The following is a 12,815-nucleotide window of genomic DNA, read 5'->3' as shown; positions in this document are numbered from 1 at the left end:
TTTTCAAATTGCAAGTTTAATTTTTTTGACACATATAGGGTTATTCAGATATTCTATTTCTACCTATGTCAGTTTTGGTAATTTGTGAGGAATTTACCCATTTTATTTATGTTGTTGAAGTTATATGCATAAAGCTGCTCATAATACCCTCTCCTTAAATTCTATCCTTTAATATCTGCAGGCTTTATAGTGATATCACTTATTTCATTCTTGATATTGGTCATTTGTGAATTTTCTCCTCTTTTTTTATTAGTGTAGTTGGGCCTTTTTCAATTGTATTAATCCTTAAAAAAAATCACCTGGCTTTCTTGACTTTCTCAATTTTTATCTGCTTTTAAAAAAACAAAATTCAATTATTTCCATTTTTACTTTTATGTTTTTGTTTTATATTGTGTTTAATTTACTCTTTTTTTCAAGTTTTTCAAGATAGAAGGTTAGTCATTAATTTCACATATTTTTTCTTGCGTAAGATAGGTATTTAGTACTATAAATTCACCTGTAAGTACTATATTAGCTGCATCCCACATATTTTGATAGCTTGTGTTTTCATAATTATTCAGTTAGTAATAATTTTTAATTTCTTATGTGGATTTTCTTGACCCATAGGTTAGTTTGAAGTGTGTATTTTTTAAAGTTTTTTACTAATTTTTATACTATATTTTTGTATTGATTTCTAATTTAATACTGTGGGGTGGTCAGAGAACATATTCCTATGATTTCTAGCCTTTGAAATTTATCAAGACTTGTTTTATGGCCCAGCATATGGAGAGTGTTTTATACTCAAGAACATTGTATATTCTGTTATTATTGGTGTGGTATTCTTTAAATGTTAATTTTGTCAAATTGCTGTTAATGTTTTCAAAATTTTACCTTTATTGACTTTTTGTTGACCCTTTCTATCAATTAATAAGAGAGTAATATTAAAATCCCTAGTTTATGATTATAGTTTTGTTTATATTTTCCTTTAGGTTTGTTAATTTTGTTCTATATATCTGAGAGCTTTGTTTTCAGGTACATTCAAATTTAAAAGTGTTCTGTCTTATTGATGCTACCCTTTTTAAAAATCGTTATTTGCACTTTCATAATTAAGAAATGCCTGTATTTATTCTGATAATACTTTTTGTCTTGAAGTCTAATTTGCATTACATTAATATAGCCATACTAACTTTCCTAGCCTTTTTATTTGCATGGTAGATATTTTTCCTACCTTTTACTTATAACATTTTTATTTTTATGTTTAATATGTATCTGTTGTAAACAGTATATAGTTTGGTCTTGATTTTTTTACTCAGTTTAACAATCTCCACCTTTAAATCAAGTTGTTGGAGCTTATTTTTATCTCTGCCTCTTTGAACTTTTATCTCTGCCTCTGCAACTCAGCTGGACTGCTGTGTTTTGCTACACTCACTTCCCAGCACTGTGGTGAGGTCATTGTCCCAGGCTGAAAGTGTGGTTGACCATGGTGTTTACAGTTGTGCAATGCCTATTGTTTAGTGCCTGAAAAGTTACCTCATATTTCAAATACAGCTTTATATCTATTTATGGTAGGAGGGCAAGTCTAATACAGTTAACTCATAATAACTGGAAGCTTATCATAGCAATGTGGAACCCATCATTGACCATTTTAAAAAGATGAAATAGTACTTCTACTTTTAGTTATAATGTAGATAATTATGAGACCACACACAGGACAGGGAGATGAATTGTAGTAGAGTACATCATTTTGCTTATTCTATGGCACATAAAGATAAGAGTTCAGAGAGGCTGAGGTGACTGGAATTGGTAGGATAGAGAATCAGACAGGAGGAAGCTATGAAGAGAAATAAATGCATAAATCTACCATTGAGTCTTTGGCCGAAACACAAGTTGTGCATGTTGGAGTAAAATTCCAGAATGTAAACAAAGAACAACTACCAGGAGCTATAAGATGAACAAGTGTCAGAGTTTACTCAGGACTAGGAGACCTTTGAGTTCTGAGTGGCTGAAGGTAGAGACCTTATTGCACACCTGGGGTGTTCAATAGATATCCAGAAGGGCCACTTTCCCCAACAAACAACCCTTTAGAAAAAGCTTTCAGAAAAATTAAGCTAACCTGAAAGTAAGTGAACTGCCTTTCAAAACAAACTTTAACACTGTATAAAGGAAGAAAACACAATCCAGACTTTCAATACTGTAACATCCAATGTACAGCATCCAGCAAAAAATTCCTAGTCACGTGAAGAAGCAAGGACACATGAGCCATGCCATGAGAGAACTCAGTCAACAGAAACAGATGAAAGGTGGTGGAGATGATGGGAAAGCAGGCAGGGACTTTTAAAAGGCTATTATACCCAGAAGAGTCAGTAAATATTGAAGAAAAAAAACAAAGTCAGAAGACTGGCATTACTGGACTTCAAGACTTAGTATAAAGCTACAGTAGTTAAGACAGTGTGGTCATTGATGAAAGGATAGATACATAGATCAATGGATCAAAACAAAACACAGAGCCCAGAAATACATCCATATGAATATAGTCAACTGATCTTTGACAAAAGAGGAAAGGCAATACAGTGAAGGAAAGAGTCTTTTCAACAAATAGTACTGCAACAATTGGACATTTACAGGCAAAATAAAGAATCTAGACACAGAACTCACACCTATCACAAAAAGTAACTCAAAATGGATCAAAGACCACAATGTAAAATGCAAAACTATGAAACTTCTAAAAGACAACACAGGAGAAAATGAGTATGACCTTGAGTATGGTGATGACTTTTTTTTTTAATTTAACACCAAAGGCATGATCCATTGAAAATAATAATTGATAAGCTTACTTTATTAAATTAAAAAACTGTTTGTGAAAGACATTTTCAAGATAATGAGAAGTAAAGTCACAGACTGGAGAATATTTACAAAAGACATATTATCCAAAATCCCTCAACAATAAGAAAACAAACAACATTATTAAAACATGGGCAGAAGACCTTAACAGAGACCTCACTAAAGAAATATACATATGCCAAATAAGCATATAAAAAGATACTCAACATCATGTGTTATTAGGGAATTGCAAATTAAAATGAGACCACTATATACCTATTAGAAGGCCAAAATTTAAAACACCCCCCCCAAATGCTGCCAAAGATGTGGGGCAACAAGAATCTCATTCAGTGCTGGTAAGAATGCACAAAAGTTTAGCCACTTTGGAAGACAGTTTGGCAGTTTATTACAAAACTAAATGTACTGTTACCATATGGTTCATAATAGCACACCTTGGAATTTACCCAAAGGAGTTGAGTATATCTACACAGAAACCTGCACACAGATGTTTTTAATGGCTTTATTGATAAGTGCCAAAACTTTGAAGCAACCAGGCTGTCTTTCAGTAGATAAATGAGTAAATTATGGTACTTCCAAACAATGGAATATTATTTAGCACTAAAAGGAAATGAATTACCAAGTCATGAACAGACATGGAGAAAACTTACAGGCATATTACTAAGTGACAGAAGCCAATCTAAAAAGACTGCATACTGTATGATTCCAACTATATGCTAGTCTGGAAAAGGCAAAAGTATGAAGACAGTAAAAAAGATCAATGGTTGCCAGTGTTTAGAGGGTTGGGAAGATTGAATAGGCAGAGCATATAAGATTTTAGAGCAGTGAAACTATTCTGTATGATGCTAGAATAATGGGTACATATCAATTGTACCATTGTTCAAAGCCATAGAATGTACAACACCAAGGGTGAACCCTAATGTGAACTGTGAATTTTCAGTGATAATGATTTGTAAATGTAGGTTCATTGATAGTAGCAAAGGTACCATTGGTTCAGGATGTTGATTCTGGGGGAGGCTGTGCATATATCTGTGTTTGAGTGTATGGGAACTCTACACTTTGAGTTCAATGTTGTTGTGAATTTAAAACTGCCTTAAAAATAGTCTATTAAAGAAAAATATATTAGAATATGCTTGCCCAGCCCGGCGTCGCTCAGCGGTTGAGCTTCGACCTAGGATCCTGGCGATCGGGGTTTGATTCTCAGTCAGGGCACATGCCCGGGCTGTGGGCTCGATCAATGACTCTCTCATCATTGATGTTTCTGTCTCTCTCTTTCCCTCTCCTTTCCTCTCTCTGAAATCAATAAAGATATATTAAAAAAATAAATAAATAAAATATGCTTAAGTATTTAAAGGAAAATAAGAATATAAGAAAAGTAATGAAAGCTACATGTAGAACCAAAGGAAACTTCTAGGTCTGAAAAACATAATACTTGAAATAAAAAAAATTCACTGGATGGGTTGAAGAATTCTAAAAACTATAGATCAGTGAACTCGAAAGCAAAGCAATAGGGACATTCCAAAATGAAGTATAGAGAGAAATAAGGCTAAAAAAAACATAGAGCCTCAGTGACCTGTGTCTCAAGATTGATCATGCTGTTTAACATGCATGCACTTGGAACCGTGGTGGTAGAAAAGAGAGGAGAAGCAGCAGAAAAATATTTGAAGAAAGAATAGCTGAAAATTTCCATACTTGAAAAATCTTTAAACCACCCATTACAAGAAGCTCGACAAAACCAAAGCAAGCTAAACACAATAAAAACAAGACTGAGGCATATCATAAGTAATATGTCAAAAATCTTAAAAGTTGCCAAAAAAAATGCATTACATTCAGGGAAGAAAGTGAATAATGCCCTAATTTCTCATCAGAAGCCAGAAGACAATGCAATGACATTTTTACTGTGCTAAAAAACTTCTACACTTGGAGAAAATAATCTTCAATAATCAAGGTGAAATAAAAACAAACAAAATATGAGAAAATTTGTTGCTCGCAGACCACCACTGCAAGGCATGTTAAAGGAAGTTCTTCAGATTGATGAAAGACAATAACAAATATTAGCATCCACACCAATGAATGAAGAGTACTAGAACTGGAAACTGTGAGTAAAAAATGAGACATTTCCCATGATTTTAAATTTCTTTAAATAGAATTAAACTGACAAGAAGGTTCCAAATTTTACGTGGCAAAGCAAAGGACCTAGAATAACCAAGTCAATTTTGAAACAGAAGAATGAAGGTGAAGGACTTACCCTATCTGTTTATAAGTGACTTATTATAAAGCTATAATAATCAAGGCGGTGTGGTATTTGCCTAAGGATAGATGATATATAGATGGCATCAGAAGAGTAGGTCCAGAAATAAACACAGACCTATATGATCAATTGCTTTTTGACAAACATGCAGAGGTGATTCAGTAGAAAAAGGCTGATTTTTAAATAAGTGATGCTGAAACAATTGGATATTTATATGGGCAAAAAATTAACCTCAATCCCTATGTCATATCGTATGTCTAAATTAACTCAGAATGAACCATTTAAATTTAAAAATTTGAAAAGATAAAAGAGGAAATGTTTGTCATCTTTTTATAAGAAAAGATTACTTAATACCCCAAAATTCCAAGACATAAAAGAAAAAACTGGTAAGACTTTTGAGATAGTTAAAATGTCTGCTCTTTGAGAAACTGTTAAAGGGAAAAAATGCAAGCAACAGACTAGAAGAATATGTTTACAGTGCATACATCTGATCAAAGACTTAAATTTGGAATATTGTAAAGGATACTTACAGCTTAATAAAAAGAAAGTAAACAGTCTAATGAAAATAGGTGAAAGGTTTGAACAGAAACTTCACCAAAATATACAAGAATGACTACTAGACACCTAAAAAGGTACTAAACATAATTAGTCATTAGCTCCCAGAGACCCAAAACATCGCTGTGATCCACTAGTCAGAGAGTGAGGGCACATAGAGGTCAGGTGATCAGTGGAGCTCTAGCTCAGGTCCATCTCACAGTGGGTCCAGTGGGTCACCGAGCCCGTCCAGTGGTTATTTCCCCTGTTCCAGAACGTATACTTGCAAGAGAATATTTAGCAACTGGCAGAGTCTCCACACTTGATAGTTGAACTGTGGAGTGAGGGCTCTTATGGTAGGAAATGGCTAAGTGGAAGCCACTGGGGCTGCCTCTACCTATGAAAATAGTAAACCAATTCCACATTTCTGGAGGGATTTCAGAGATTAATGCCACCGTCAAGAACTTGAAAGATGCAGGAGTACTGACTCCCACCACATCTCCCATTCAACTCAACTATTTGGCTTGTGTAGAAAACATACAATCTTGGAGAAAAACATTGGGTTATTATAAACTTAATGATAGGTGACTCCAACTGCAGCTGCTGTTCCAGATGAGATTTCATTGTCTGAGCAAATTAACACCTTTCTTGGTACCTGGTGTGTACTTATTTATACAGTGAATGCTTTCTTTCCCCCCAATATCTGTTGGTAAAAACCACCAGAACCATCTGCTCTCAGCTTGCCAGGCTGACAATACAAGACCCCGTCCTACCACAGGGGTATATCAACTCTCGGGCTTTATGTTGTAATTTAGTCTGCAGGGGCATTTTTCTTCAACAAGACATCACACTCGTTCATTTCATTGATGACATTATGCTGACTGGATCCAGTGAGCAAGAAATAAACATACTGATTTGCATATCAGTGTGAGAAATAAATCCCACAAAGTTTCAGGGGCCTTTCACCTCAGTTAAATTTCTGGTGGTTTGGAGTATGTCAAGACATACTTTCATCCAGCCCCTCTTACAACCAAAAGAGAGGCACAATGCCCAATGGACCTCTTCCCATTGTGGAAGCAACACATTCCTCATTTGGATGTGCTACTCTGGCTTATTCATTGAGTGACCTGAAAAGCTGCTAGCTTTGAGGGGGCCTAGAACCATAGAAGCTTCTGTAACAGGGCCAGGCGGCTATTGCAGGGTGCGCTGTCATTTGAGCCACATGATCCAGCTGGTCCAGTGGGGCTTGTGGTGTCAGCAGTAGACAGAGGTGCTGTTTGGATCCTTGGGCAGGGCCCTACAGGCATAGAAAATGCTACTCCCTTTATTCGATTTACTTTTAGAACCAGAACCTGAAGAGCCTGAAGAACTTTCAGAAGGTGAAAAGCTTGAAGAGGCAGAAGAAGAGCCTAAGAAGGAAGAAGAAGAAGAAATAGAGATGGGCGCAGGGCAGTCAACCATACCAGCCAACCTGGAGCGGCTGTGGTCGTTTTCCTGTGACTTAACCAAAGGGCTTAACGTGAGCAGCCTCGCCTGGAATAAAACAAATCCAGTAAGTTATCGAATATTTTAACAACTCCGTCTCTAGCTTTTAAGGGCAACTGTCAAGTCCAAAGGAAAATTCCTTTATCTATTAGGCAAGGTACTTAAATGGACATAATCCGTACTTTTAAAAATGCCTGTAAAGCAAGTTCGTATCTCAAAAGGGGGAGAATGCCTACAGTTACGAAAAAGTGTTTTTCTCCTTACCATTTTTATTTTGAGAGATTTACTTGGGACATTACATTCTCTGAATTCACACCAGATAGTGAGAAATGACCTAGGATATAATATATAATTGATTTATTTCAACATTTACTAAACTCACGGACCCAAATTTGTATTCTCCTTAAGTTAATCATATTCAGAAATAGATACTTCATCCAGTAACAGTGAAAATGTGCAAAATAATTTTGAGATTCCTTAAAATACTATCGCTACTATTAATAGCAAATACTTAAATAGTACTTACTACGTACCAGACATATTATAAGCACTTTACTTGTATTAACATAAAAACTCTGTGAGTTAGGTATTAATTTCCCCATTATGTTGATAAAGAAATTGAAGCACAGAAAGGATAAATAACTTGCCCAAAGTTATGCAATGTAAGTGAAACAGCTAGGGTCCAAACACAGACATCCGTCTCCAGGTTTCTTACTCTTAAATATTACACTGCTAAAAATCATCTTGAGACAAATTAGACGAATCATCAAGCAGGGGAATGGTATGTTTGCTTGTAAAAGAGAAATGATTATAGAGTAATGAAACTTATTTTCTCCTGGGATTTGTAAACTGCTTCTGAAGACAGGATTAGTTATTCCTAAACCCTTTCATGTAATGTCAATACCTTTGAAATAAATATTTAGTGTATTTTTAAAGTTAACACATAATTTGAATTATATATATTATTATTATTACTTTAAGTATGCTTTTATTGATTTTAGAGAGGGGGGACAGAGAGAGAGGGAGAGAGCGAGAGAGAGAAACGTTGATCCTCTGTTTCATCCAACCCACCCTTTATTCTTTTTAGTGTAGTCTTCATTTCAGATATTATATTCCTCACTTGTTCATTTTGATGGCTTCTATGTCCTTTTTTACGCTTGCTATCTCTGTTGAAGTTCTCACTAATTTCCTTGAGCATCCTTACAACCATTTTGCTGAACTCTCTATCTGGTAGATTGCTTGCCTGTATTTCATTTAGCTCTTTTTCTGGAGATTTCTCCCTGTTCTTTCATTTGAGGTGTGTTTCTTTGTCTCCCCATTTTTTCTGCCTCTTTGTCTTTGTTTCTATGTATTAGGAGATCTGCTGTGTTCCTAGGTCTTGGTAGGGTGGCCTTATGTAGTAGGTGTCCTGTGGGACCCAGTGGTGCAGTCTCCTTACCATCTGAGCTGGGTGCTCCAGGATCCTCCCTGGTGTGAGCTATGTGAGCCCTCCTGTTATAATTGAGTCTCAATCACTATTCACTGGAAAGCGTGGGGAATGGCTTCTGCCCCACAGCCACACAACCCATTCATGGACACCCCCTGAGTTTGCCTGGACTTTTGCTCCCTGGCTCTGATAGCAGACTTCGCAGCAGGGCATGAGCTTTACAGGGTAGGACAACAGGGAGATCAGAGGGTGGGGCTCTTGCATTCCCCAGGCTGATGCCGAAAGGGGAGGGCTCCCACCCAAGAAAGATGGTGTCTGCAGTGTGGTAGAGGGCCTCAGTGCAGGAATTCTGGTCACTGTCCCCTCAGCTTCTTCCCCAGAGCCACAAACCCCAGCCGATCCTCACATGATTATAGTCTTATAGTCTGCTCTACCCTCTCCCTGCCAGAGCCCAGGGTGAGTGGCTGTGAACAAGATTTTGTGAATTGGCCCTTTAATATGGCTTCCGTGCCTCTAGAATACTCCTGTCTTTCCCTGATGGACAGAATTCTCACTGTTTTTCACAGCAGATGTTATATGGACTCCTCTTCCCAGCTTTGGTGCTTTGGACTCGGGAGCTTGGCACTGGAGTTGAGACACTGCTCCTCAGGGGAACCTTTGCAGATGAGATGATCCTCTGGAATCTCAGCCATGGCCCATGGGAGTGGGGCCAGCTCCTTTCACGTCTCCACCCTTCCTACCAGTCATCATGTGGCTTCCTCTGTAAATCTTTGGTTATAAGACTTCTGTTCAGCCAATGTTCAGTTGGTTATTCAGGTTGATTGTACTATATTTTAGTTGCAATTTCAGTTTGGTCACTAGGAGGTGAGTGTAGCTTCCACCTACTCTGTAGCCATCTAGGATATCCATTGGCATTTTAAAAATTAATATACAGCATGGTGCAAAGTAGGTTTACAATTGTGAGTACATAAAACACAGGGTTTATTTGTGTATTATTATTTATTATTTTGTTATTTTCTATATGAACAACTGTAAAACTTTTGCCCCACCCTGTATTGCTATTAAGATTAAACGTAAATAATTGTGAGTGAAACTAAAATATATATGACAAATGGTGTTTATTATATTTATTATTCTAAACTATTCTACAAATATTTATTGAATATTTACTCTGTGCCAGGAACTCTGTTAAGGCACTAGAGATATAGTAGTAATTTAGTCATATATGGACACTGCCCATATAATTGTTTTCTACGTGCTTTAATAAGGAAAATAAATAGTGCTGTGGGAGCACATAAGAGAGTTTCATGAATGCTTCTTAGAGGAAGTGGTGCCTATGCTGAGTTTAGAAGAGATGAAATAGGAGTTTTTCAATGTCTGGGTGAAAGGACAGCAGTAAAGAATATTTTAAGGCAGAGGGAATTGTAGACGGATGAATTTTGCTTGAAAGTAGGGTGATGGCAAGAAAACATAACAATATATTTTTGATAAAGGTATTCTGATTACAAATAAAAAACTGGGTTTGGTCAATCACTAGCTTTTAAAAAAACACTTTCATTAATTTTTAGAGAGGAAAGGAGAAGGAGAGAGAGAGAGAAAAAAAAAACGTAGATGTGAGAGTGAAACTTTGATCAGCTGCCTCCTGTACATCCCATACCAAGGATTGAGCTCACAACCCAGGCATGTGCCCTGACTGACCTGACGGGGAATCAAACTGGCAACTCTTCAGTGCACAGGACAATGCCCAACCCACTGAGCCACACTGGCCAGGGCAATCATTAACTTTATAACCATTTCTTGAAATGACCTGCTGTACTCATCAGCTTAGGGTGCCATAATAAAATACCATATACTGGGTGACTTAAACAACAGAAATTTATTTTCTTACAGTTCTGGATGCTAGGAAGTCCAGAATCAAGGTGCTAACTGATTGGGTAACTGGTGAAGCCTCTCTTCCTGGCTTGCAGACAGCTGTGTCCTCACATGGTGGAGAGAGAGGGCTCTGGTGTCTCTTTCTCTTTTTATAAGGCCATCGATTTTGTCAGATTAGGACCCCACCCATATGACCTCATTTAACCTTAATAACGTCCTAAAAGCCTATCCTTAAAATAATCACATTGGGGATTATGACTTTTGTATATGAGTTTTGAAGGAGCAGACACAATTCATTCCATGACACCTGTTGTTACCTTAAATGTCTTTTATTTTACATTTGAAATGATTCAAAAATTCATGGGATATTATAATGTAATAATGCAATCTTGGAAAGATTATAAATCTTTTATATGTATCTCAATAATAAAAGAACTTGTTAGCAATTCATTCTTTTGGGGTACTTATTCTTTAATCTGAAAGTTTGATTTTTATTATAGTTTTGCTTAGGAAGATGAAGGTATAAAGTAAAATACATGGTATACTGTCATTTTAAAAAATCTCAGTTGAACTATTTTAAACACAGTTAATTAATATGCATCTTTATACATTTGCCAATATTTGTATACCACCCTCTCTTATATTAAATGTATTTTTCTGGTTTTCAGGACCTTTTGGCTGTTGGCTATGGGCATTTTGGATTTAAAGAGCAAAAAAAAGGATTGGCTTGCTGCTGGTCAATAAAGAATCCCATGGTAATCCAAACAGGAATAAGACCCATTTTTATTTAATTAAATGTTTGCATAACTATCATAAAGTAGTTAATTGTGTATGATAAAGTCAAGAATATTTTTCAAACAAAACTTCTTTTTTGGTTTAAATACATAACAATTAAAATGTGTTCTTGTTGAAGGATAAAGTAAATTCATTTACAAATTCATTCAGTATTTAGTGAGCATCTACTATGTGCTGTCAGATCTGAAGATCCAGAGCTGAACCATCATTGTTTATCACTGCTAAATACAAAGAATGAATTTGCAAATGAAAAGCCTTTGAAAATTACATCTCATTTAATACTGGGTGGTTTCTTAATATATGAGTATCTCCTTATCACCTTACAATACAGATTTCTGCTGCCCTCAGTTGATTTAAAATAGATTGATATTATTGCCATGAATTTTTCAAAGAGAATAAATAAGAATCAGTCATGTTTTTGTGTGTGTGATAAATAGCCCTAGTCAACTTGTTACTTTATAGCTTTGCATTTAGTTTTAATTCACAACTGAGATGTAAAGTAAAAAACTTAATAAAGGATCAGAAGAGCATATAAAATTAGAGTTTTTATAAATAGTCTCACGTTTGTTAGGAAGATAGGTTTATAGAGCATAAAAGAAAGGAAGAAGCAACTTTAAATATGTGGAAGGATTGATATAAGATTCTTCATCAGTAGGTTGTCTTCTTTTCCATGTAGAGTGTTAAAAACAAGAAAGGATTTAGATTAGACATTAAAACAAACAATAAAACTCTTGACAGAGTTGTAGAAAAGAGTACCTTAGAGAGTCCTGGAGCTTCTTCTATCGGTTGTTTTGGAACATATACTGGAAGATAGGAATATATATGCTAGGTAATTTGTTTTGGAGCCCATTATTTCTTTCTTTCAGAATGTAAACCTATAGTGATCAAACAAATCCTGTTGAAAGATTGCCAAAATATGGTAATTATTGTAAAAGCCCATCTTGTATTTCTTAAAATTATTGAGCTCTGAGGATTCGTCAAAGGAAAGGCAAGGAGGCTCTGTTCTCATTTATACTGGAAGTTAGGGAGAGAAGAGTAACTAAATGGGGACTAACTCTTTTCACATCCCCACTGCCACCCAACAACACTGCAGCCATCATCATACCCTACCTGCTGTGGTCTACGAAACCAATGTGATGTCATTTTTTTTTTTAATTCAGTGGCCAGAACGTATTTATCAGAGTCTACATGGAGTTACTGCTGTGGACTTTTCGATTGGAACACCCAATCTTCTGGCAGTTGGCTATCACAATGGCACCATTGCGGTGTATAACGTACAGAGCAATGTTAATGTTCCAGTTCTGGATAGCAGGTGAGAATCCAAGAATTAGATAAACGTATAGGACATACTTATTTAGAGAGAAGTAAAAATACACTCTAACGTTATTTGGTTCTGAATGAGTGTTTACGTTGTTACCGAGAGGGCTACCATTATTTTTCAAACATTTACTGATCCCTCATCCTGTCTCCCCAGCTGCAATGCTTTGCTCTAATATCCCCTTCATCTCCTTCTCTGCCCACCTCATCAACAAACTTCCTTTGGCTTGACAGTTTATGCTTATTCTTTTTTAAAGAAAATTAATTTTTTCTAAGCTTTATTGAGGTATAACTAAAAAATTTGTATATATTTAGGTT

General features: G+C 36.0%; 1 protein-coding gene across 2 annotated transcripts in view; it reads left to right on the top strand.

The window, feature by feature from the left end:
• The window catches only part of DNAI4 (dynein axonemal intermediate chain 4), a 63,431-nt gene that overhangs the window by 36,289 nt on the left and 14,327 nt on the right, over positions 1–12,815 (top strand). The window contains exons 9-11 of one of the 2 annotated variants that reach the window (XM_081144701.1): positions 6,946–7,154; positions 11,054–11,140; positions 12,341–12,492. In XM_081144701.1, the coding sequence (XP_081000827.1) occupies positions 6,946–7,154; positions 11,054–11,140; positions 12,341–12,492 (448 nt within the window). The remainder of the gene's footprint in view (positions 1–6,945; positions 7,155–11,053; positions 11,141–12,340; positions 12,493–12,815) is intronic. The other variant, XM_081144702.1, reaches the window with a different exon arrangement.

Source organism: Miniopterus schreibersii (genome assembly GCF_964146895.1).
Source record: "Miniopterus schreibersii genome assembly, chromosome: 8".
In the NCBI taxonomy this organism is placed as follows: Eukaryota; Metazoa; Chordata; class Mammalia; order Chiroptera; family Miniopteridae; genus Miniopterus; species Miniopterus schreibersii.
This window is presented reverse-complemented; position numbering and strand designations above follow the sequence as displayed.